The 23,795-nt window shown below is 48.3% G+C and overlaps 2 protein-coding genes across 2 annotated transcripts in view; one reads left to right on the top strand and one right to left on the bottom strand.

Moving 5' to 3' along the window:
* The first annotated feature begins 14,485 nt into the window (after positions 1–14,485).
* On the top strand, positions 14,486–19,357 carry LOC138764588 (probable G-protein coupled receptor 139). The gene is made up of 2 exons (XM_069940709.1): positions 14,486–14,555; positions 18,450–19,357. Exons 1-2 carry the CDS (start codon positions 14,486–14,488, stop codon positions 19,355–19,357), a joined length of 978 nt encoding a protein of 325 aa, XP_069796810.1.
* Positions 19,358–19,831: 474 nt separating this feature from the next.
* The window catches only part of LOC138764594 (zinc finger protein 239-like), an 83,793-nt gene continuing 79,829 nt past the window's right edge, over positions 19,832–23,795 (bottom strand). Inside the window, exon 7 of the transcript XR_011358212.1 lies at positions 19,832–21,529. The gene's annotated coding sequence lies outside the window, so the exon portion shown is untranslated. The remainder of the gene's footprint in view (positions 21,530–23,795) is intronic.

The following is a 23,795-nucleotide window of genomic DNA, read 5'->3' as shown; positions in this document are numbered from 1 at the left end:
ATACCTTGCTAAAATCCATGTGGACCACATCTACTGCCCTACCCTCATCAATTTATTTGTCACCTCCTCAAAAAAACTCAATTAGGCTCATGAGACACGACCTTCCCCTTCCAAAGCCATGCTGACTGAGTAGACTGTACTTCTCCAAATGCTCATAGATCCTTTCCTTAAGAATTATCTACAATAGTTTGCACACCACTGACTACCAGCAGTCTATAATTCCCAGGATTCTCCCTATTAAATAAGGGGACTATATTTTCCATTCTCCAAACCTTCGGCACCTTCTCTTCAGCCAAAGGGGACTCAAAGATCGTACCTACTGCCCCAACTCTCTCTTCTCTCACTTCCCACAGCAACCTGGGGTATATCACATCTGGTCCTGGGGACATCATTCTTGATGATTTTAAGAAGATCTGACACTTCCTCTTCCATAATCTCCACACAGTCCAGCACACAAGACTGCTCTATTTCAACCTCACGCTGATCAAGGACATCTTTTATGGTGAATACTGAAGTAACATATTCATTAAGGACCTTCCCAACCTTCTCCGCCTCCAGCCACATGTTGCCCCCCTTTAGACTTCTACAGGTGTACCATGGAGAGCATTCTGGCTGGTTGCATCACTGCCTGGTGTGGAGACGCCAACTCTCAGGACAAGAATAAACTCCAGAGGGTTGTTAATTGGGCTTGTGACATCACAGGCACCAGACTTCACTCATCAGGGCATCTACAAGAGAAAGATCCCCACCCTCCAGGCCTTGCCCTCTTCACTCTGCTCCATCGGGAAAAGGGACATGAGCCTAAAGGCGAGCACTGGGTGGCACAAGGACAGTTTCTTCCCCGCTGCCATCAGATTCCTGAATGATCAGTGAACCAGAGATACTGGACTTTTCGGGCACTATTTTTATTTATTGTTGCGAAGTGATTTATATGAATGATTGCTGCTGCAAAACAACGAATTTCGTGACTTGTTCGTGACAGTACATTCTGGTTTTGGATTCTAACGACGTTCCATCCCGAAATTTTGCCCCCATTTTCCAATTGAAATGTCAATTCTGAATCAGAATCCGAACGTATTGTCATGAACATGTTACGAAATTCGATGTGTTGCCCAGAATCACAGTGAAACGTTTAAAGATGGGGTGGCCGGCGCGGTTGGCGTCGCCGTTACAGCGCCATTAATCGGGACTGGGTTCGAATTCCGTGCTGTCTGCAAGGAGCTCGTACATTCTCCACGTGTCTGCATGGGGTTTCCCGGGGGCTCTGGTTCCCCCTCCCCCTCCCTCATCACCCCATCTAAATAACGTATGGGGTTTTGTGGGTCCCTGGTCCCTTCCTTCATGCCTCAGGAGAAGGCGGTGGTGAGTTGCCTTCACGAACTGCTGCGGTCCTTCTGCTGAAGTAGCTTGGTGTTGAGAGTTCTGGGATTTAGACCCAGCTAAGAGAAGCTTCCAAATCAGGGGTGGCCTGTGGTTTAGCGAGGAAATAGTCGGTGTGATGCTGCCATGCACAATCGGCCACCTCTCTGCATCTCCAGTCAGCTATTTCCCCACATCGCCTTTTGAAGCCTGGAATTTGCACAATGCCTTCAGTTTGCTCACTGATGGCCTGTGCAGCCCTCGGGATTCTCATGGGAGGGCTGTCCCCAATGGGAAACGCTGAAGAGAAACTCGATCTTAATTGTGGCGGAAAAGTGGATGCGAATGAAGACTGTAAACGATGGAGATGGATCGGGGACGGCGCGGGATGCGTCAACCTCCCACCCAGGGGTTGATCCAATCAGAAGGAGCAAAATATTGAGAAGGGACCTGAAGATGTGGATTCTGGTTCTTTCAGTGGATCACACGAAATGACTATATCTAAACTTTCCTCTGGTCAGACTCTTTTATTCTGCAGAATTGTGAATTATCTGCACAGTCTCACGGAGATGCTCTCTCTGTGAAAGCTCATGTGTTTCAAAGTTATTCCCTTGTCTTGCTCAAACATGAGCGGAATTACATTCTTACCCAATGCGATTGCTGCTAAGTACAAATTCCATTACTTCACAAGATTGACAACCTCTCACCAGACCTGCTCTTTGATTGGTTCAGGGTAAATTCCAATAGTTAGTCGTAATGCTAATTGGTCCTTTTGAATTGTCTTGCCCGCCTTACCAGAATGCTACAAAACCTAACTACACTATCACTAGCTGTTAACCCTTTCCTTTCTCAAGGGGAACATTTGTCCTACCTGGAATGTATTGCCAGCATTTGGTATATGGACTCCAGCCTTGAATCGCCAAAACATAGACGTCTAGGGATCAAGACCTGCACGCTGGTTTAATACGGACAGGTGAGAGCTGGTTCGCGTGGACGCAGTGGGCCGTGGGGCCGGCTTCCATGGTATAGGATTCTGGATGGTCAACGCACGTCGACAGTAGATGGGTAAATCATGGAAGGAGTTTGGAGACATCAGCAGAAATTGTTCAGCAGCAAGTGCGATATTTGAGCCACGAGAACACCGCAAATATTCAGACCAGAGAGCGAGATGGCGGGGAAACAGGGTGGCGGAGGCGTTCCCGCTCCGCTCTGATGGGGCGATCGGGACCAGGGTCCGAATCCCACGCTCTCTGTCAGGAGTTTCTCCCCGTGTCTGCGTGGGGTTTCTCCGGGGGGGGGGGGGCTCCGGTTTTCTCCACCGATTAAAGCGTACCGGGGGGGGGGGGTGCAGGTTATTTGGGTGAAAATTGGTCGGCACGGACTCGTGGGCCGAAATAGCCCGGACATAACATGACACATTATATTCAGAGTGAAGGTATTGACTCAATCTGATTCATGGTCTTAAATGTAAACCAACCAAATTGCGAGGTTATGGATCACGAGTGGCTTTGGAGATCGGGACGCTATGATAGAAAGTAACGACGTTCATGAAACTACGTGTTTGCAAGTAAATATGTGATTCAAACTCGTTGGTTGGCTACTCCGCTTATCGTCTTAATGCGATTCATCTGAATGCATTCTTCCGTAATTTACCACATATTCTGAATGGGCGTTGAACCATTTCCTTTAAGTTCTCTCTGAATTTACTCTGGGTCGCCGCATAGATAAAAGTATTGGAGTTGGAGCATGTTCCCGGCTTCCTGGAGAACGAACTTGGGGTCGTTGAAATTCTGGGAGGTGGAATCGTTGGTGATGCGGACATTCAGGAACTGTGCGGCGTACGGTGCCCACAAGAGGAGGAAACTTCTCGAGAGGCTGAAGATCAGGACGATGGATTTCCTTCGGCTTCCCATTTCCGGGTCGCTCTGGCCCTGCCCGCGAACTTGGGCGCGGAGCCGACTGCGGGCTCTGCTCGCCACCAGGATGCGTCTGACTCTCAGGGCGTTGAGTAGCAATATCACGAGGAAAGCGACGCACGGGGTGGAAACTCACTCGATTGCCGTCCACACGGGCGAAGTGTAACGAGTTTCCTTCAGCCTGCAATACCACGGGACGTTGTCGATCACATCGATGGGCTCGTGTAGAAAGGACCAAGGGATATTGGTGACCAATCCAAAGGCGTCCACCGTTCCTATAACCACGGCCGCCGTTTTCTCGCTGCAATACCTTGGTTTCAACTTCTGGCAGGAGATGGTCACAAATCGGTAAAAGGTGAAAGCGACCGTCAGCCAAACCGGACTGACTCTGGCTGCGTCGGTTCTCTTTCTCTTTGGCTTGGCTTCGCGGACGAAGATTTATGGAGGGGGTAAAAAGTCCACGTCAGCTGCAGACTCGTTTGTGGCTGACAAGTCCGATGCGGGACAGGCAGACACGATTGCAGCGGTTGCAGGGGAAAATTGGTTGGTTGGGGATGGGTGTTGGGTTTTTCCTCCTTTGCCTTTTGTCAGTGAGGTAGGCTCTGCGGTCTTCTTCAAAGGAGGTTGCTGCCCGCCAAACTGTGAGGCGCCAAGATGCACGGTTTGAGGCGATATCAGCCCACTGGCGGTGGTCAATGTGGCAGGCACCAAGAGATTTCTTTAGGCAGTCCTTGTACCTTTTCTTTGGTGCACCTCTGTCACGGTGGCCAGTGGAGAGCTCGCCATATAACACGATCTTGGGAAGGCGATGGTCCTCCATTCTGGAGACGTGACCCATCCAGCGCAGCTGGATCTTCAGCAGCGTGGACTCGATGCTGTCGACCTCTGCCATCTCGAGTACTTCGACGTTAGGGATGTAAGCGCTCCAATGGATGTTGAGGATGGAGCGGAGACAACGCTGGCGGAAGCGTTCTAGGAGCCGTAGGTGGTGCCGGTAGAGGACCCACGATTCGGAGCCGAACAGGAGTGTGGGTATGACAACGGCTCTGTATACGCTTATATTTGTGAGGTTTTTCAGTTGGTTGTTTTTCCAGACACTTTTGTGTAGTCTTCCAAAGGCGCTATTTGCCTTGGCGAGTCTGTTGTCTATCTCATTGTCGATCCTTGCATCTGATGAAATGGTACAGCCGAGATAGGTAAACTGGTTGACCGTTTTGAGTTTTGTGTGCCCGATGGAGATGTGGGGGGGCTGGTAATCATGGTGGGGAGCTGGCTGATGGAGGACCTCAGTTTTCTTCAGGCTGACTTCCAGGCCAAACATTTTGGCAGTTTCCGCAAAGCAGGACGTCAAGCGCTGAAGAGCTGGCTCTGAATGGGCAACTAAAGCGGCATCGTCTGCAAAGAGTAGTTCACGGACAAGTTTCTCTTGTGTCTTGGTGTGAGCTTGCAGGCGCCTCAGATTGAAGAGACTGCCATCCGTGCGGTACCGGATGTAAACAGCGTCTTCATTGTTGGGGTCTTTCATGGCTTGGTTCAGCATCATGCTGAAGAAGATTGAAAAGAGGGTTGGTGCCAGAACACAGCCTTGCTTCACGCCATTGTTAATGGAGAAGGGTTCAGAGAGCTCATTGCTGTATCTGACCCGACCTTGTTGGTTTTCGTGCAATTGGATAATCATGTTGAGGAACTTTGGGGGACATCCGATGCGCTCTAGTATTTGCCAAAGCCCTTTCCTGCACACGGTGTCGAAGGCTTTGGTGAGGTCAACAAAGGTGATGTAGAGTCCTTTGTTTTGTTCTCTGCATTTTTCTTGGAGCTGTCTGAGGGCAAAGACCATGTCAGTAGTTCCTCTGTTTGCGCGAAAGCCGCACTGTGATTCTGGGAGAATATTCTCGGCGACACTAGGTATTATTCTATTTAGTAGAATCCTAGCGAAGATTTTGCCTGCAATGGAGAGCAACGTGATTCCCCTGTAGTTTGAGCAGTCTGATTTCTCGCCTTTGTTTTTGTACAGGGTGATGATGGTGGCATCACGAAGATCCTGAGGCAGTTTACCTTGGTCCCAACAAAGCTTGAAAAACTCATGCAGTTTGGCATGCAGAGTTTTGCCGCCAGCCTTCCAGACTTCTGGGGGGATTCCATCCATACCTGCTGCTTTGCCACTTTTCAGTTGTTCGATTGCCTTATATGTCTCATCCAGGGTGGGAACCTCATCCAGCTCTAGCCTTAGGGGCTGTTGAGGGAGCTGGAGCAGGGCGGAATCTTGGACTGAGCGGTTGGCACTGAAAAGAGATTGGAAGTGTTCTGACCATCGGTTGAGGATGGAGATCTTGTCGCTGAGGAGGACTTTGCCGTCTGAGCTGCGCAGCGGGCTTTGGACTTGGGGTGAGGGGCCGTACACAGCCTTTAGATCCTCGTAGAAACCCCTGAAGTCGCCAATGTCCGCGCTGAGCTGGGTTCGATACGGGCAGGAGCAAGGGGGAGACGGCGGCCCCAGTCCGGGCACAGGGAGAGCAGCAGCGGCCCCGGCCCCGGTCCGGGCGAAGGGTAGACGGCGGCGGCCCCGATGCGGGCAGGAGCAAGGGGGAGACGGCGCCCCCGGCCTCGGTCGAGTGAGACAGGCGGAGGCCCCGGTCCGGACAGGGAGTGGGAGGCGGCGGCCCCAGTCCAGGCACAGGGAGAGCAGCAGCGGCCCCGGCCCCGGTCCGGGCGAAGGGTAGACGGCGGCGGCCTCGATCCGGGCAGGAGCAAGGGGGAGACGGCGGCCCCGGCCTCGGTCGAGTGGGGCAGGGGGAGGCCCCGATCCGGGCAGAGAGTGGGAGGCGGCGGCCCCAGTCCAGGCACAGGGTGAGCTGCGGCGGCCTCCGCCTCGGTCCGGGCAGTATGGACCGACCTAGGAGGGGAGGCAGGCCCCTCCAGCCCGGGTAAGAAACCTGCATAGGAGAAGGCCACTCCGATATAAAACCTACGACCCAAGGACCTCGCTGCCACGTCCCAGCTTGCTTGGCCACGGCACACGAACCATGGGTGTAAAGGGTGGGGCCAGTACTGCGCGCACTGCACTCCACCTAAAAGCTCCTTTGCGCAGGCCTGAGGACAGGTCCACGTCCTCCCCCTCCACGTCCTCCCCCTCCACGTCCTCCCCCTCCACGTCCTCCCCCTCCACGTCCTCCCCCTCCACGTCCTCTCCCTCCACGCCTTCCCCCTCAAAAGATGCTCACAAACTCAAGCTAGCATGCTGGAACATCAGAACCATGCTAGACAAGGCTGACAGCCACCGACCTGAACGTCGGTCTGCCCTCATTGCACATGAACTCCTCAGACTTGACATCGACATAGCCGCTCTCAGTGAAGTCCGCCTGGCAGATGTAGGCAGCCTCCAAGAACGCGGTGCGGGCTACACACTCTACTGGTCTGGCAAGCCTTCGGATGAACGACGCCTATCTGGTGTAGGCTTCATGGTCAAGAGCTTCATTGCCTCCAAACTCGAAAACCTTCCGACAGGCCTCTCGGACCGAATCATGTCCATGCGACTCCCCCTTCAGAACAAGCGTCACATCACCCTCATCAGTGTCTATGCTCCAACCCTCCAGGCGGAACCAGCAGAAAAGGACAAGTTCTACACCGACCTGCGCAACCTCATCCAACGCACCCCTACAGCCGACAAGGTTGTCATCCTGGGCGACTTCAACACTCGTGTCGGCAAAGACTCAGAAACCTGGCCAGGAATCCTGGGCAAGCATGGCGTCGGCAAGTGCAACGACAATGGGCGCCTCCTGTTGGAGCTCTGCGCAGAACAGCGGCTTGTCATTACAAACACCCTTTTTCAGCAGAGGGACAGCCTTAAGACCACCTGGATGCATCCCCGATCCAAGCACTGGCACCTCCTGGACTACATCCTGGTGCGAGAAAGTGACAAACGAGATGTGCTCCACACCAGGGTCATGCCTAGCGCGGAATGCCACACTGACCACCGGCTGGTTCGCTGCAAGCTCAACCTTCACTTCAAACCAAAGCCCAGGAACAATAAAGCCCCCAGAAAGTGGTTCAATGTTGGAAACCTGCAGTCAGACAAAGCGAGAGGAAACTTCCAGGCAAACCTCAAAGCAAAGCTCCACGATGCAACCCGCCTCACGACCCGTCCCCTGAAACCCTCTGGGATCAGTTGAAGACTACCATACTGCAATCCACTGAAGAGGTACTGGGCTTCTCCTCCAGGAAAAACAAGGACTGGTTTGACGAAAACAGCCAGGAAATCCAGGAGCTGCTGGCAAAGAAGCTAGCTGCCCACCAGGCTCACCTTACAAAGCCGTCCTGTCCAGAGAAGAAACAAGCCTTCCGTCGCGCATGCAGCCATCTTCAGCGCAAACTCCGGGAGATCCAAAATGAGTGGTGGACTAGCCTCGCCAAACGAACTGCGTCGGTTAACGCAATGGCAAAGCGGGGTGATGGGCAGGAAGCTGCCGGGAAAGGAAATCCCACTGATCTGGTTGATGACAATGACCAGGAAGTTGGCCGCGGACATGGGCAGGAGGTCGCGAGTGACGCAGCTGGAGAGGCCGCATTTGTCCCGAGACAGGACCGCGATCGCCACTAAATTCGCTGCAGCAAAGGGGGAACGAGCGAAAGGTGAAGCAATGGCGGGAAAACGCTGAATACAGACAAATGCGGGTGGACTGGTGTTTTAAAAAAATCTAAGCTGGAGTTGGCCGAGGTTGAATATTATAAAAATTGGGTGGACAAACTCAGTCGCAGATCAAAAATAGCTTAATTCTGAAGTGGAACTACTTCTATAATAAGGTCTGCAACTTTGTTCGATGTTAAAATATTTAACTGCATTTAGCAATAACATATGGGATTAAGGGAAGTGATGATAACGACGAGATTTATGATCATTTTGCAATAAACAGACGCAAAGACAATTCTGCCCCACAGTTATCCCGGCGACAATAATTACACGTTGATCCATTATCAATAACTCATAAGACCAGAGTGACGGAACTCTCGGCTTTTATTAACAATTCCCCTGTGCTTTGGCCCGGGCTTTCTGGGGAGGGGTGTTAAGGTGTTGGAGCCTTGATGCAGGGTAAGGAGGGGAGGAGTGCTGGGTCCAGATTAATGAGCGAACAGCAGTATCACCGCACATGCTAAGGGCCAAAAAAAAAGAAGATAATCACAGAAAAGGAGAGATAAATAAATATTAACCGTTGCATTTGGTGCCAGAAAACAAGTTTGGGTGCACCAGGCAGATCATTTGGTGCTTCCGGGGTAGTTTTTGGTCGGGGGTGGGCAGGAACGAGGCATTCAAGCGCTTGATATCTCTCGTCTGAAAATAAACGCCTTCAACATGCAGCTCGACATTTAATGTTCATTAGCTATTTAATCTGAGGGAAACCTGAACTTAAGGAGCGTGGTATTTGTATTCTGTGGAAACGCCACGTCTCAGTTAGAGCGTCGTCTCCGCGCCCGTGTTTATTGGCAATGTCTTTTAACAGTTACAGCGCGGAAACAGGCCAGATCGGCCCTTCTTGTCCATGCTGAATACCTTCTCCCCCACCCCACCCCACCCCTCTCTCCCAGTCCAATCGACCCGGACCCGGCCCATAACCTTCCACTCTCCTCTTGTCCATATACCAATGTAACTTTTCCTTAAATATTAACATCGAGCCCGCAATTTATTGCGAGAATTGATCTTGATCAGGCTCCTCTAGTTGTCCGAGTCTCCAATCGTCTAGGCTGATTGCAAGTTCCGACAGCAGGATCGACGGGGAGCGCTGCTTGTTTCACATCGAGTAAATCTGGTCCCTTTAAATTAATATTAGTGCCGACAAATTGGAATTCCGAGCGAGCTCGCCTTAAACATTCGTGGACACAGATGTTTTGGCCCAAATCAAAGGCATTTTGTTGGGAGGACAGACCAATTCTGGGACACCATGCATGAAAAAAAACCTCTTCAAACATTTTCCAAACATGACTGTGTTCCTTTTAAACCTACATAACTGGCTTTGGATCTCTTATCGGCGGACAGTACGTCTTCTTGTCCGCGCCATCAAATACCGAAATAGATTTAAACACGCCGATACGTTCACCTCCTCCTTCATTACTTGAACTCAAGTGCAACCCAGTTTTCTCCAATCCACCCTTTTTCCTTTCAGTATCCAACGTCTCGCAACGTTCCCGTTCTCAGCTCACTTTCCCTTTCAATCTTGACTGCGCCCGGGACTGCAAGCGTAGTTGGTCCGGCCAAGGCTTGCAACAAGTCAGACACACACTGCTCTCCTTGGTAAAAACAATGACGTTGACAATAATGCATAGTTTACTGCAGTATTTTACCTGGAGCAGCGACAACTGCGAGGGCCGTATAATAAAGTGCAAAGATGAATCCTGGAGGTGGGGCATACATGATCCCCGAGCAGTCGGGATATATCCCGCCATCCACACTCACGCTTCATCTTTCATTGTCCATTGGTTTCCTTATTATACTTGTTGCTAATCCAATGGGGACAGGTTAAGATCGGTGTATTCGCTGTTAGTTCCAGTCACTAAACAAACAAGTCAGATAACATTGACTTTGGTGAGGATGGTATTTGTTCCTGCAGACAATCGCATTTCAATTGCAGGAGCGTGTTTTATAAATTGTGCACCAATACTCTGTCATTCGAAAGAGAAACCCGACCATAATAACTCAGTCCGATTCACACCTCACCTTACCCAGGTTGCCTGTGGACTCTACTTTGAACATGTTGGCCATTTAGAGGTAAAGTCTGCTGCGAGAATTGCAGTCGAATGAACATTAAAGGAGAAGCTACCGTTTAAATCGGCTCCATATTGGTTCATTAATAACATCTAGACCAGTGGTTCTCCACCTTTTTCTTCCCACTCACATCCCACTTTAAGTAATCCCTCTGCCATCGGTACTCTGTGATTAGTGAGGGATTGCTTAAGGTGGGATGTAAGTGGGAAGGGAAGGTTGAGAATCACTGCTCCAGACCCAAATTGTGACTGAAATATTTTGCTTGAGAAAAATGGTCATTGGCCCATTTCCTTTGGAGTTCTGAAACCGAACACATAAGGAGTTAATGAGAGTCTCAAACTTTTTCTTCCCACCCACACACCACCTGAAGCAATCCCTGACTCATCCCAGAGCACCGATGGCAGAGGAAATACTTAAGGTGGAATGGAAAGAAAAAGGCTGAGAACCACTGATCTAGATATTCGTCCCCAGTAATGGGACCACCGCCTCACAAATGACTTTAATACAGGGGCAGTGGAGATGGAGACCAAGTGCTCAAACAAGGGATGGAAGGAAGGAGCTGTTGGCTAATATGGATGGCGCGTGTAGGCCTCGCTTTTCGTTCGCTATTGTTATTAATTATTTTGTAAGGTGTTTATATGAATGTTTGCCCTCTGATACAGCTGCAAAACAACGACTTGCTCCTGACTGTAAATTCTGATTCTATGTGGAGATAACGCGCTGATTTGGGGAGTTATGAAGAGCAAACGTCAACGCATCAAACCGCATGTCGATCTGTTCCAAATGGGCAGTGTTCTTTGTCCAGACACAGGACCCACCCGGGTATCAGGGAAGCTGAATATTAGAACACAATGGTGTCTAATATCATTTACAAAACAAATATATGATATGTTTTTATAAATTGATTGTCATCTGACTGCACTCACAATCCGACCAAGCAGTGTTTCTTTGGAACATGGTGCACACAAATGGACGCACAAAACACAGCATATAATCATTACAATTTTATACAAAAAAATATATTATATCAAATAAATACAAATGATTTTTTTTTTGGATAATTTACTCAGTTAAAGGATGAAACCATAGAACACAACAGCACAGGGTGGTGAATGTCTGCCAAGCTGCCTGTCTCCCCTCTGGCAAGCCTTGCTGTACTAACATTGGCTGTGCATTATCTCTACTGTTAAGGAGACTCCCCTTGGCTATAACTGTATATGCATCTATTGTCTTTCATTCCTGTACCTTGAGTTTCTGCTAATAAAAGCCATGATTATTGTTTGACCACATCGTCTTCGTCTTCTTCATCAACTGGCACTTCAATTTTATTAGCAGAAACTCATGGTACAATAATGAAAGACAATAGATGCATATACACTTATACCCAAGGGAGTGTCCTTAAAAGTAGAGATAATGCACAGCCAATGTTAGTACAGCAAGGCTCACCAGAGGGGAGACAGGCAGCTTGGCAGACAGTCACCACAGTCCCCCCACCCCGGCAGAAGAAGGGTTAAAATCAAAAGGACAGCTGCTAGGAAAGACTGAAGCAAGTGATACACGGAATCCATGTTTGGCATTGAGAATACTCTAACAGCCAAAATATGCCAGTATCTAGCAAGCAATCGAAATATAATGAGACGTTTTATGAATATGTCAGCCTATCAGGTTGTTTACGAATTCTGGTGCTTCGTCTCAAAACAGGTGGCTCCTTTGCAACCTTGGGAACTGGTACAGGTCCTGGGTCCGTAGTGTGGGAAGGACTGGCTTCTGGACCCGCTCCAGAATCACCAGCGTGAGACAGTGGAGCCTCAGCATGGCCATCTGAAACCTGACAAGGGGTCACAGGCTGGGGGGAGGGGTGAGTCCAACATCTCAGGCTCACTCTAAGTAGGGGTGCGAGGAAGGGGCGAACCAGGCGAGGCCAGATCTTTTTGGGGTACAGTGTCAGTACTCCCGTCTGGGAATTTAATATGAGCACAGTTGGGGTTAGTATGCAGTAGTTGGACTAGGTCTGTTTTATGCGCCCGAGCATGGCTCTTCAGCAGCACGGTTCAAGGCCTCAGATAAACAGGCTGGCCAGTCCATCACAGTTCCTGATTTCCTAGGAAAAGCAAACATACCTTCATGAGGTGTTTGATTTGTTGCAGTACTCAATAAAGACCGAATAGAATGTAGCGCCTCAGGCAGCACCTCCTGCCACCTGGTAACAGGGTTTTTAAAGCAAGATTAACAGTCTTCCAGACTGTAGTATTAGCCCTTTCGACCTGCCCATTGCCTGCAGGTTGTAGCTCGTGATACGACTGGTGGCAATCCCCTTCCGTAGCAGTTCAGCGCTCATGAACGCTGAGCCCCTATCGGTATAAATGTAATTGGGAAAATAAAAAATGCTATTATTATTTATAATAAATAATAAAATGATTATTGTTTGACCACATCGTCTTTGTCTACTTCATCAACTGGCACTTCACTCAGAATCTCAGGTGAGACCACACTCAGAGTATTGTGTTCAATTCTGGTCACCTCATTCATTATAGGAAGGATGTGGAAGCTGTGGAGAGGGGGCAGAGGAAATTTACCAGGATATACCCTGGATTAGAAAATGTCATATGAGGTGAGGTTAGCAGAGTTGGAACTTCTCTCTTTGGAGCACGGAAGGATGAGTGGAGACTTGGTAGCAGTCTACAAGATTCCTTGGTGCACCTGTTTCCCAGGGCAGGAATAGCAAACACCAGCGGACATGTGAACACCCACCCCCGGGTGGGTGGTGGGATGTTTAGGGTACACATCAGGGATATATTTTGTAGGCCGAGAGTTGTGGTAGCCTGGAATTCCTTGCCGTGGGAGGTGGTGGAAGCTGGAATATTTGGGGCATTTCAGAGACAATTAGACAGGCGAAAGAAAAATGGAGGGTTACGGGGTGGGATGGCATTAATATCGATTTCTGTGTCTTTCGTTCACGCACCCCCCCGCCCCAGTACTGCTCCTGTCGCCTTCTCCCATCCCTTTCTCCGACCTTTGTCTCCTTTCGAACAGACATCATCAATTTCCACTTCTCCCCTCATCGATTCCAATTAACGCCATTTGTTGGTCTGGACCCCTCCCCCAGCCAGAACTGTCCCTATCCTTGTTCTGCTTAGTCATTGAAGAAGGGCTCAAGACCCGAAAGGGCGCCAATGTATTTTCTCTCCTATGGGCGCTGAAAAGACCGGTTGAGATCCTCCAGCATTTCGCTGTGTTTCCCCTACTAGTCATAGCCTCCAAACTAACAAAAAGCTCAGTGGATTCTTTCTCTTTGCTTTCTGCCCACTTACCGGTTCTGGGTCTACATTTATGCCCAACTCCCAGCGTATTTTCAGCTTGTTCATCCACCGCCGGCTTCACTCTGTGCCCAATTTTTCCTGAAACACTGAAGACGTTGAACCCAGGAACTTCACGACACTGTGATAACTTCAAAGAAATGAACCCAACCTGCTTCCCGTTTCATAACCCCTGCTCACCTGTTCAGTCATATTATTATTTTGGGGCTCTCTTATCGACGTGCAATTCGATGCTGGAACCTTTCCGTATCCCCACCTCCCCCTCTCATCATCGGACAGTATTCTCAAATCGAATCTATGGACCAAGCCCAACCACTTCCTTATCCGTCCAAGGCCAACATCTATTTTTTTTGTTCCACTCGTTTGGATGCTTTAGAAATTTTAAAAGCTGTGAATATGGAACCATAGAACAGGTCAGAACAGGACCAGGCCCCTTCTAGTCTGTGCCCAACTATTTTCTCCCAGTAAACTGCACCCAGTTCAGGGCCTCCCCAAACCTCTCCCATCATCGTATCTGTCCGAATTCTTCTTCAATGTTCAAACTGAGGCCCGCATTCAGCCGCCAGCTCGGTCCACACTCCCACCGCCCTCTGTGTGAAGAAGAACACGTCTTCTTCCAGTCAACGTGCACGTGGTACGGCTCAAATAAACTGAAGAATATTTGAGGACGCGCCTTAAATCTGTGAAATCGTGTAGATCACGTTGCAATCAAGTTATGTTTGACGCACAACTGCTAAGGTTTTACTTTCATCAGTCAGAATATTCTTGTTGTCACAGTACACTTCCATCCATCAGTGTCTGTGAGGGACGGCTTTTTCTGTCAGGTGTGTTGCTACACGAGAGGCTAATTTGCACTGTGGGAGAATTACTGTAATTCCGGAGCATGAAGAGGCAAGTTGGACATTTGATGTACACGGACAATTCTTGAGTTAGACGCGCGCTGTGAGTTTCTGACTTGGATAATTTCTGGCGAAAAAAAAGGCAGCAGCTGAACCCGTTGGTGCCAACGCTGACTGACTGGCGCAGCTAATAGACTCTCTGTGGATTTCCAGCACTTATAACCTACAGGCTCCTCGCACATCAGAAGCAGAAACGGTCCGACCCGCGACCACCGGAGGGCCCCTCGCTCCTCATGCAAAATGCACGGCCGAATCAATGGCCCCGTTTATGCCATTTACTACCCCGTGCTTGCAGCAATTGGAGTTACAGGTGAGACGATTGTCCCGGTTAACACGTTGGTAACGGATAATCAACAATGCGCCAGGTTCATTTCCACAGTTGTGACCTGATTGTGAGAATGCAGCTTGATATTGGGAAATTTACATCTTCTTAGGTTAATATTTCGAAATATACGTTGATACAACTTTATTTACCGCAGCCCTTAATTGAAAATTCTAATAAGTTTGAGGTTTCTTTAGTTCAGATAGTAAAGGTGGAAGCAGGCCGGGAGAGAGGCGAACGAGCCTGGGGAGGGAGCAAGGCAGACCGAGACCCAGCAGTCGCGGGAGAAGGACGAGACGTTCTGTGTCTGCGACAGAGACGCCGAGGCCGTGCGCTGCTGCCACCCGAGTGAGGAGAGGAAACGAAGTCAGCTGAGTCTGGTCCAATGTCAGGATTCAGGAAATCGAGGAGACCACGTATCCCTGATGACCCCGCCTGGAGGTATATCCAGCTGCAGCTCCTTCCTTCTCTAGGAAACTGGAGTGGAGATGGTTGAACACCGGTTCGTGTGGAGGGGGGCAGATGGAGTGAGTTGCAGGAGCTCTCGGGAGAGCAGGGCCTCCAAGGTGGTCATTTCCAGATTATTCCTGGTGCCACGAGCTGGGGAAGTTCAGGAGGGAAAGAGAGTGCAGACAAATGAGTGGCTAATGAGATGGTGCAGGGGGCAAGGCGTAGTGTCTTGGATCATTCGAACCTATTCTGGGATAGGAGTGACCTGTACAAGTGAGGCGAGTTGCACTTCAATTTGAGGGCAACCAATATCATGGCAGGTAAGTTTGCTAATGCTTTTTGGGGAGGGGGGCAGTGTTAAACTAGATTTCCATGGGGTGCAAACCAAGGTGAAGAGGCAAAGGTAGCTGATGCACGAGTAGACGGAGTCTGTGTGGAAGGACGGGCATTTAGGGCCAAATTGCAGTCACGGGGATGCGATGCAAAGCAACTGGGACATCGAGTCAAAAGAGAAACAAATACAGAGCGAAAGGTTTTGTATTCAACTGCACACCTCAGCAGAAATACAGTGGATGGCCTTGTAGTACACCGAGGTTGGCTGGCATTATATTCTGGCCAGCACGAAGTCGGGGTTCAAGGATGGATGTGTTAGGGGGATGAATGTCCAAGGATATTGAGAGGATCAGCAGGCGAGAGGAGCGAGGGGTATGGCTCCGTCGGTTCGGGATAACATTAAATTATTGGAAGTGATGGTGTACGATCAGAAGGTATCGAATTATTGTGGGCTGGGTTAGGAAATGGCAAAGGGAAAAGGACAGTGTTCGGTGTTAGATACAGTTCTCCAAACAGCAGCCGGGATGCGGGCAAAAGATCACAACAGCAGATAGAAAAGGGTTTTTCACAAGGGGAATGTTATAGCAGTCGTGGGGGATTTTAATCTACTGTTAGATCGGGAAAACCGTGACTGGTTCTCGAGATAGATTTTGTAGAAAGCCCATGAGATAGCTTTTTTTAGAGTAGCTTGTTAATGAGGCCACGAGGGGATCGGCTGTATCGGATTGGGGGTTGTGTAATGCATTACCCAGACGTACGAGTAGAGAGGAGAGGAGAGTAGAGAGGAGGGCAGGGCAGCGATGGGTGGAGTTTCTGCAAGAAATGGGGAAGGGGCCGGATAAATATGGACCAACACAGATGAAACAACTGTCACTGATAAAAAAAAACTCGTATGAAAGTAGGTGAACAAATAATAACAATGCAAATACAGAAAAACCCTCCTTCAATATATAAAGAGTAAACGAGGGGTGAGAGCAGATATAGGACCACTGAAAAATGGCGGTGGGAAATAATAACGGGACAGAAGGAGATGGCAGAGGAACTCAGTGACTATTTTGCAACAATCCTCACCGTGGAAGACACCTGCAGTTACCGGAAGCCCAAGGGTGACAGAGAAGGGAAATGAGTGCACTTACTATTTCAAGGGACAAGGTGGTCAGAAGGTTGAATGGTCTATGGGTGGATAAGTGTCCCGGATCAGACGGATTCCACCCTCGGTATCTGACAGAGACGGTGGTAGAGATTGTGGAGGCACTGGTAATGATGGATCAGGAATCATTAGATTCTAGCATGGTCCTGGTGGGTTGGAAAACGGCAAATGTCATCCCACTGTTCAATGAGGGAAGGGAATAGATGGGCATGAAGCACAGTCAGTGTACAGGGATCGTGTTTTGGTTGGCTGCCAGTCAACGGTGTTGGGGCGAGGTCTTTTTCTGTTGTATAATAATGATTTGGATTACGGAATAAATGGCTTTATGGCCACATTTGCTGATGGTGTGAAGATGGGTGCAGGAGCAGGTCGTGGTGACGAATCACAGAGGATGTACATGAAGTTCGACAGATTAGGAGAATGGACAGAAAATTGGCAAATGGGGTACCATGTTGGAAAGTGTACGATCAGGCCCTTTGGTAGAAGAAATGAGTGGGCAGATTATTATTCAACGGGGAGCACATTGAAAATACCCAGATTCAAAGGCACCCGCGAGTTGAGGTGGCAGTGAAAACGGTCAGTGCCATGCTGGTATTCATTTGAAGAGAAGAGGAACAGGCGAGGCGTGATGTTGAGGCCCGATGAGACCTCACGGAGGATAGTGAGCTTGTACTCAATGGAATTTTGGAGAATGGGGGGGGGGGGGGGGGAGAGGGGTTACAGTGAATCATTTCCAACGTTGAAAGGCAGGCACAGAGTAGATTTATTTCCCATGGTGGGAGAATCCAGGAAAAGAGAACCCAACTTCAAGATTGAAGGGCGTCCACTTAGAACTGATATGCCAAGACATTTCTTCAGGCAGTGAGTGTCTATGTTGCCACAGGAAGATATGGACACCAAGTTGTTGGATGGAAGGGTTGATATGACTTGGGCTAAATGTTATGGGGAGAAGGTCTTCTCTGGTCTTCATCTCAAGGGGAGGTGAACAGCCAGAGGTCATTGTACAGATGGTATGTGGCACATGGCCGGACCTCTAGGACCCTGGTTCTGAACCTTTTTCCACTCACATTCCACTTTAAGTAATCCCTAAGCTATCGGTGCTCTGTGATGAGTAAGGGATTGCTTAAGGTGGGATGTGTGTGGGAAGGGAAGGTTGAGAATCACTGCTCTAGACGTAATTGTTACTGAAATATTTTGATTGAGAAAAATGGTCATTGGCCCATTTCCTTTGGGGTTATGAAACCGAGCACATAACGAGTCAATGAGGTACGATTAAAACAGCAATTCTCAACCTTCCCTTCCTACTCACATCTCACCTTAAGCAAACCCTTACTAATCACAGAGCACCAATGGCAGAGGGATTACTTAAAGAGGGATGCGTGTGGGAAGAAAAAGGTTGAGAACCCCTGCTCGAGGGTAATGATCTCTGGATGACTTCCGGTTCCACGTGATAGTGAGCACAGAAATAGGATGATAGACCAGATTAATTAGTGGCAGAGGTGCCTGTGCAGGGGGCAGGGATTCGCGTTGTGGATCATTGGAATAACTTCTAGGGGAGAGGTGACCTGAACAGGTAGATACGATAGTGAAAAAAAAGCATTCGTCTCCTTGGTGTTCATCAGACTGTTGAGTGCAGAGGTTGGGAGGTCATGTTGCCATTGAGGCTCCGTTTGGAACATTGTGTTGGGTTTTGGTCACCGTGTTGAAAAAAATCCACCCGATACGTTCCGGGAATCCGATTATGTTGAAGCAAAAAACATCTGGACGATGCACAAAAAATGTGCGAAGAACCGGATCCACCTTCTCGCGTTGCCCATGTGGCTCATATTATTCTCCAAGTGAAAACGATCGAGAAAACCCATAGGACGCCCCCGTCCTCTCCGGTGGTTTCAAACGTGTCCGTTTCAATCCCCGTCATTTTCCAACCTTAAAAGCTTGTGTCTTCCCAGCAAACTTGGTGGCGATTGCGATCCTGTCCCGGGGCAGGTGCGGCCTCTCTACGTGTATCACCCGCTACCTGGTGTCCATGGCGGTGTCCGATCTCCTGGTTGTTGTCACAGCCGTCATCTTCAATCGGATTATTGGCATTTACTTCCCCGTCAGTTTTCTGTCCTTCACTTCGGCCTGCACGCTCAGCACCGTGATCATTTATGCCACCACGGAGAGCTCCGTCTGGCTGACGGTCGCTTTCACCTTTGACCGATTCGTCGCCGTTTGTTGCCCGGACCTGAGGACGAGATACTGCACCGAGAGATCGGCGGAGCTGGTCATCGGCACCGTGTGCGTGTTGAGCTGTTTGAAAAGCGTCCCCTGGTTCTTCATTTACGAGCCTCTCTACACGACTAATAACGTGCGGTGGTTCTGTAACATCGTCTCACACTATTACACATCAGTCGCATGGAGAGTGTTCGACTGGTTCGCGCGGATTTTAAACCCAGGTCTTCCTTTCCTGTTCATTTTCCTGTTCAATGGGCTGACGGTCAGATACATCCTCGTCGCTAATAGATCCCGCAGGAGACTCCGGGTCCAAGCCAGTGGGAGGAACGGAGGCGACTCGGAGACTGAGAGCCGAAGGAAGTCGGTGATCTTACTCTTTGCCGTTTCTGGTAGTTTTATCCTGCTGTGGATGACTTATGTGGTCAATTTCCTCTATGTGCAAATTTCCAACGAGCAATACTTCACTGGCTCCAATTTCAATGACCCGAGGTTCGTTCGCCAGGAAGTCGGAAACATGCTTCAGCTGTTGAACTGTTGCACAAACACTTGCATTTATGTAGCCACCCAAATGAAATTCAGAGAGGAGGTTAAAAATGCAGCAAAATATCTTTGGCAGCAGGTTGCAGCGTTGATGAAGTAAGGGTTGACTATGTTTCGGCTCCGATTCCATTTCCCATTCCCAAATGGAAACCAAATCACTCGCTGGGCCTGGAATCGACTCTTGAGTAACCAGAGAGACAGTTGTCTCCGCTTCGACTATGTTTGCTCTAAGGTCCCAATCAGTTTGTGATTATCTCAACCCCGATTAAAACTCTACTTAGCCACCAAATTCGCTAATGCTTCACCGTGTACAACCTGCAAAAGCAAAACTGAATTAAGATTCACATGGCGCTTCTCATTCATTTTTGAGATGAATTCCAGTAGTGACGAAAAATGCAACTAAAGGAGTGGCTATGTCGAGAATTATTGATAAAATCTGAAAAACCTCCGTCCAGTATCTTGAACAAGTCCAACACATATGAATCATTGTTGGATCCCTATTGTTACACCTGTCACAATGAGGGATCATATTCAGGTAGAAACTGTCAGAAATAAAACTTCTCACACATGAGTCTCTTTAAAACTGATGACACGACAAGCTTTATTTACAAGTCTGCAGAGTTGGACTCAACTGGCTTCTCACCAGTTAAGCCCCGATACATACAGTGCATTGATTTTTATACCCTTGTTGTTTGCCCTTCCCCTTCTTATTAATACTGTTTTAATTGGTTAGTATTGCAAAAGCATTCTAAGTACAACTGCATTTTTAATTATCACGTTCGTTACGTACGCTGCGAACTCTACATACACTAAATTCTGTTTCTCACCCTTCTTATCAATCTTTTGTCTCCTGCATGTCTCTCACTATGACCATGAAAAGATATGTTTAAAAAAACATATCCAGCTGAACTTTTTGTCCTTGGCTGCTAGTAAGCTCCCTGACCGTTCTGGCTTCCCTTTTTATGATTAATCATCACATTTTAACTTAAGCCATTTTAACCTAAATTCTCTATATATAACAATCCACCCCTTTCTCTCTTTAAAATGTGTGTATTATATATATATAAATGGGGATTTTAACTAGGGGAAGAGAAACGTCTCATGATAAATTAATCTCGTGCTGAAGTACAATTCCAAAGCTGAATACTGCTATTAGACAGGGGTAGGCAATTAGTTTTAAAAACAGTGGATAAGAACCAAGTCAGGGGTTTAGGAAACCAAGTGAAATTACCAGGCGAAATATGAATCCATACAGCCTTGCAGGGACTTTTTCCTACTGGGTATTTGCCGGTTCGTGAGAGACAATAAAAACCAGAGGGGACGTTAGAGAGAGACCAAGTTTCTCTTGATCTCGTTCGGTTAGTTGTCCAAATTCGGGAAATCATGGTCAATGAATTGAGGGACTCCCCCCACCAAGGCCATTGCTCTGACATCCGTGGACCCCCGCAGACCCAACAATTGGTTACATTAAAAGTTCCTGCAATTCTAGTTGCAAGATCAACAAAAAGGTTATCTCCCCCAACTGCGTGACCGAAACTTTCATGGTTATTTGGATGGACTCGAATTAAGTCCGGCTGTCTTAAAGGGGCAGGCACTTTTGAGTGTGGAGTGGAATTTCTTATTGGAACAGTACGCTGGTGTATGCAAAACCAGAGTCCATCAGGGCATGGTGGGCCTGAGTCACCCTTCCAACCGTTAAGAGGGAAAGGAGTGGTATTAGGAATCTGTATATAATGACCCATATTATTTCCTTCTTTTTCCACACAAGGGGTATATGGATGTTGGGTGGTATTTTCTGCCCAGCATTTCTCAGGAACTGAGGTATGGGAAATAAAATTACCCTCCTTTCTTCCCCAAGTGCGGTCCTGAAACAGGACCACTGTGTCTCTGCATTTCTTACATTTCACACCTGATAAAGACATAGGCAAACTAAGAAAAATCAAAGAACATAACAATAACATTGTGAATCAAGTCTTTCTGCGAAATCGCAAGGTAAGAGGTTTTTCTCCAGGAACACAAGTCCAATCTGAGTTCGTATCAGGGTCCTGAGGCGCCTCTACAGGTCCCTTAAATCTGGATGCGTGCGTCCACCCCTTCTCTCTTGTTCGTGCTGCAGCCTCTGTAGTTAAGAGAACTTGGTATGGACCTTCCCACTGGGGCTGGAGTTTTTCAGTTTTCCAGGTCTTGATGAGAATCCAGTCTCCTGGTTCCACTTTGTGTAAAGAAAAGTCTAGAGGCGGTGTTTGTGCCAATAGTCCTCTCTTTCATAAATCTGTAAGAGAGCGTGACAGTGCCTGTAAATAGTTCCTAACAAATATATCCCCTTCCCCCAAGGTGGGACACCCCTCAACTGTACTCCAGAAGGGAAGCCCAAACATCATTTCATAAGGGGACAACCCTACATCTTTTCGTGGGGCAGTACGAATTCTCAATTCTCATGGGCAGACACTTTATCCAAGGCATTTTAGTTTCCACCATTAATTTTGTCAATTGCATTTTTAGGGTTCCATTCATACGTTCAACCCTCCCTGAGCTTTGTGGATGCCAAGGGGTATGCAATTTCCAAGAGACCTGTAATGCATTACAAATCAATTGCTGGATTTTTGAACAAAAATGTGGACCCCTGTCTGAGTCTATAGAATCCATTATACCATATCTGGGGATTATCTGCTCTAGGAAGAGGTGAGCTACTGTAGAGGCTGTAGCATTTACTGTTGGGAAGGCTTCTACCCATCGGGTAAAGTGATCTATTACCACCAACAGATACTTCCATCTTTGGACTTGAGGTAACTCTGTGAAGTCGATCTGGATACTTTGAAAAGGGCGTATGGCTAATGGTTGACCACCCATGGCCCCTGTCCTCATTAGCTTCTTATTAATTTTTGTGCATAGGTGACAGTTCTGCACCTCCTGTTGGGCCAAGGTGTAGATTCCCTTACACACATATTCTCGAAGCACTGTGTCACATGAGGCTTGGGTGCCCCAGTGGCTCTGATGATGCAGGTGTTTTAAAATATTGCGAGTTATTTCTTTATTTAGAACCATTCTTCCATCTGGTGTCTTCCATGTTCCATCAGGCAGCTGGCTTGCGCCCAGCTGAGCCATGTCCTTTTCTTCCTTAGCAGTGAAAATGGGAGCCTTCTTTATGCCTTGTCTTATTGGGATTAAGGTCAGCAAACGGACTCCTTGTTGCATGGCTGCCCTTTTGGCTTCTTCATCAGCCAGTCTGTTTCCAATTGCTGTCGGGGTATCTCCCCTCTGCTGGCCTGGTATGTAGACCACTGCTATTTCCTGGGGTAATGTCAAGGCTTCTAAAGTCAGAGTAATCATCTGTTCGTGTGCCAATTCCTTTCCTCTTGATGTAATTAGACCACGCTCCTTCCAGATCTTACCAAAGGTATGCACTACCCCGTATGCGTATTTGGAATCAGTGTAAATCGTTCCAGTTTTCTCTGCCAGTATTCTGAGGGCTCTCTGCAAGGCATATAGTTCACAGGACTGTGCTGACCAGCTTCCGGGTAGTCTCGTGGATTCCACTACTTTCCAAGTATTTCCTTCTATTATAGCATACCCACTTCTTCTCATTCCGTCAACACATCTGGCGGAGCCGTCAATGTAGAATTCATATCCTTCTCCCAGAGGAGTATCGCAAAGGTCTTCTCGGGTCTTGGTCTGAAGATCCGTTAACTCGACACAGTCGTGCTCCACCTCTCTCTCTGTTTCACTGCCGTATAAAAACTGAGCTGGGTTGCAGCTATTAATCTTTGCAAACTGTAGATCTTCTCCGACCATTAAAATGGTTTCATACTTTAATATGCGAGAATCAGTCAGCCATCGATGGGCAGTTTGTGTTAATAAAACACTCACAGAATGGGAGGTGTACACAGTCATCTTTCCTCCAAAAGTAAGTTTACGTGCTTCCTCTACCAACAGAGCAGCAGCCGCTACTCCCTTGATACACGTCGGCCATCCGCGAGACACTGGGTCCATCATTTTGGAAAGGAAAGCCACTGGGTGTCACTGACCGCCTTTTTCCTGTGTTAAAACTCCCACAGCTGTTCCTTGGTTATGAGTGACAAATAGCTGGAAGGGCTGTTTTAAAGAGGGCAGAGTGAGTACCGGGGCTCGTGTCAGGCGATGCTTCAAGTCCTCAAACCATCCCTCCTCCTCCTGGGTCCATTTCAATGGATATTCATTTTCATTTGTCAGCTTTTCATACATAAACTTCACCAACGCTGAGTAGTCCTCTATCCATAACCTACAGTAACCTAAGAGTCCCAGGAATTGTCTTATTTCCTTCTTATTACGGGGTAACGGCATTCTAGTGATTCCCGCAATCCGTTCAGGGGTAATCCGTTTCTGTCCTTTACTTATCTGGTGTCCCAGATATACCACAGTTCTCTCAACGAACTGTAACTTGTTCCTGGACACCCGTAGACCCTTTTTCCCCAGATAATTCAAGAGTCTAATTGTATCTCCCCTCATTTCTTGTTCCTTGGGTCCTGATAATAGTAAATCGTCCACATACTGCATTAGTT

This window comes from Narcine bancroftii, chromosome 5, assembly GCF_036971445.1.
Source record: "Narcine bancroftii isolate sNarBan1 chromosome 5, sNarBan1.hap1, whole genome shotgun sequence".
Classification (NCBI taxonomy): domain Eukaryota; kingdom Metazoa; phylum Chordata; class Chondrichthyes; order Torpediniformes; family Narcinidae; genus Narcine; species Narcine bancroftii.
Note: the sequence above shows the minus strand (reverse complement) of the source record. Positions and strands in the feature narration are given on the sequence as shown.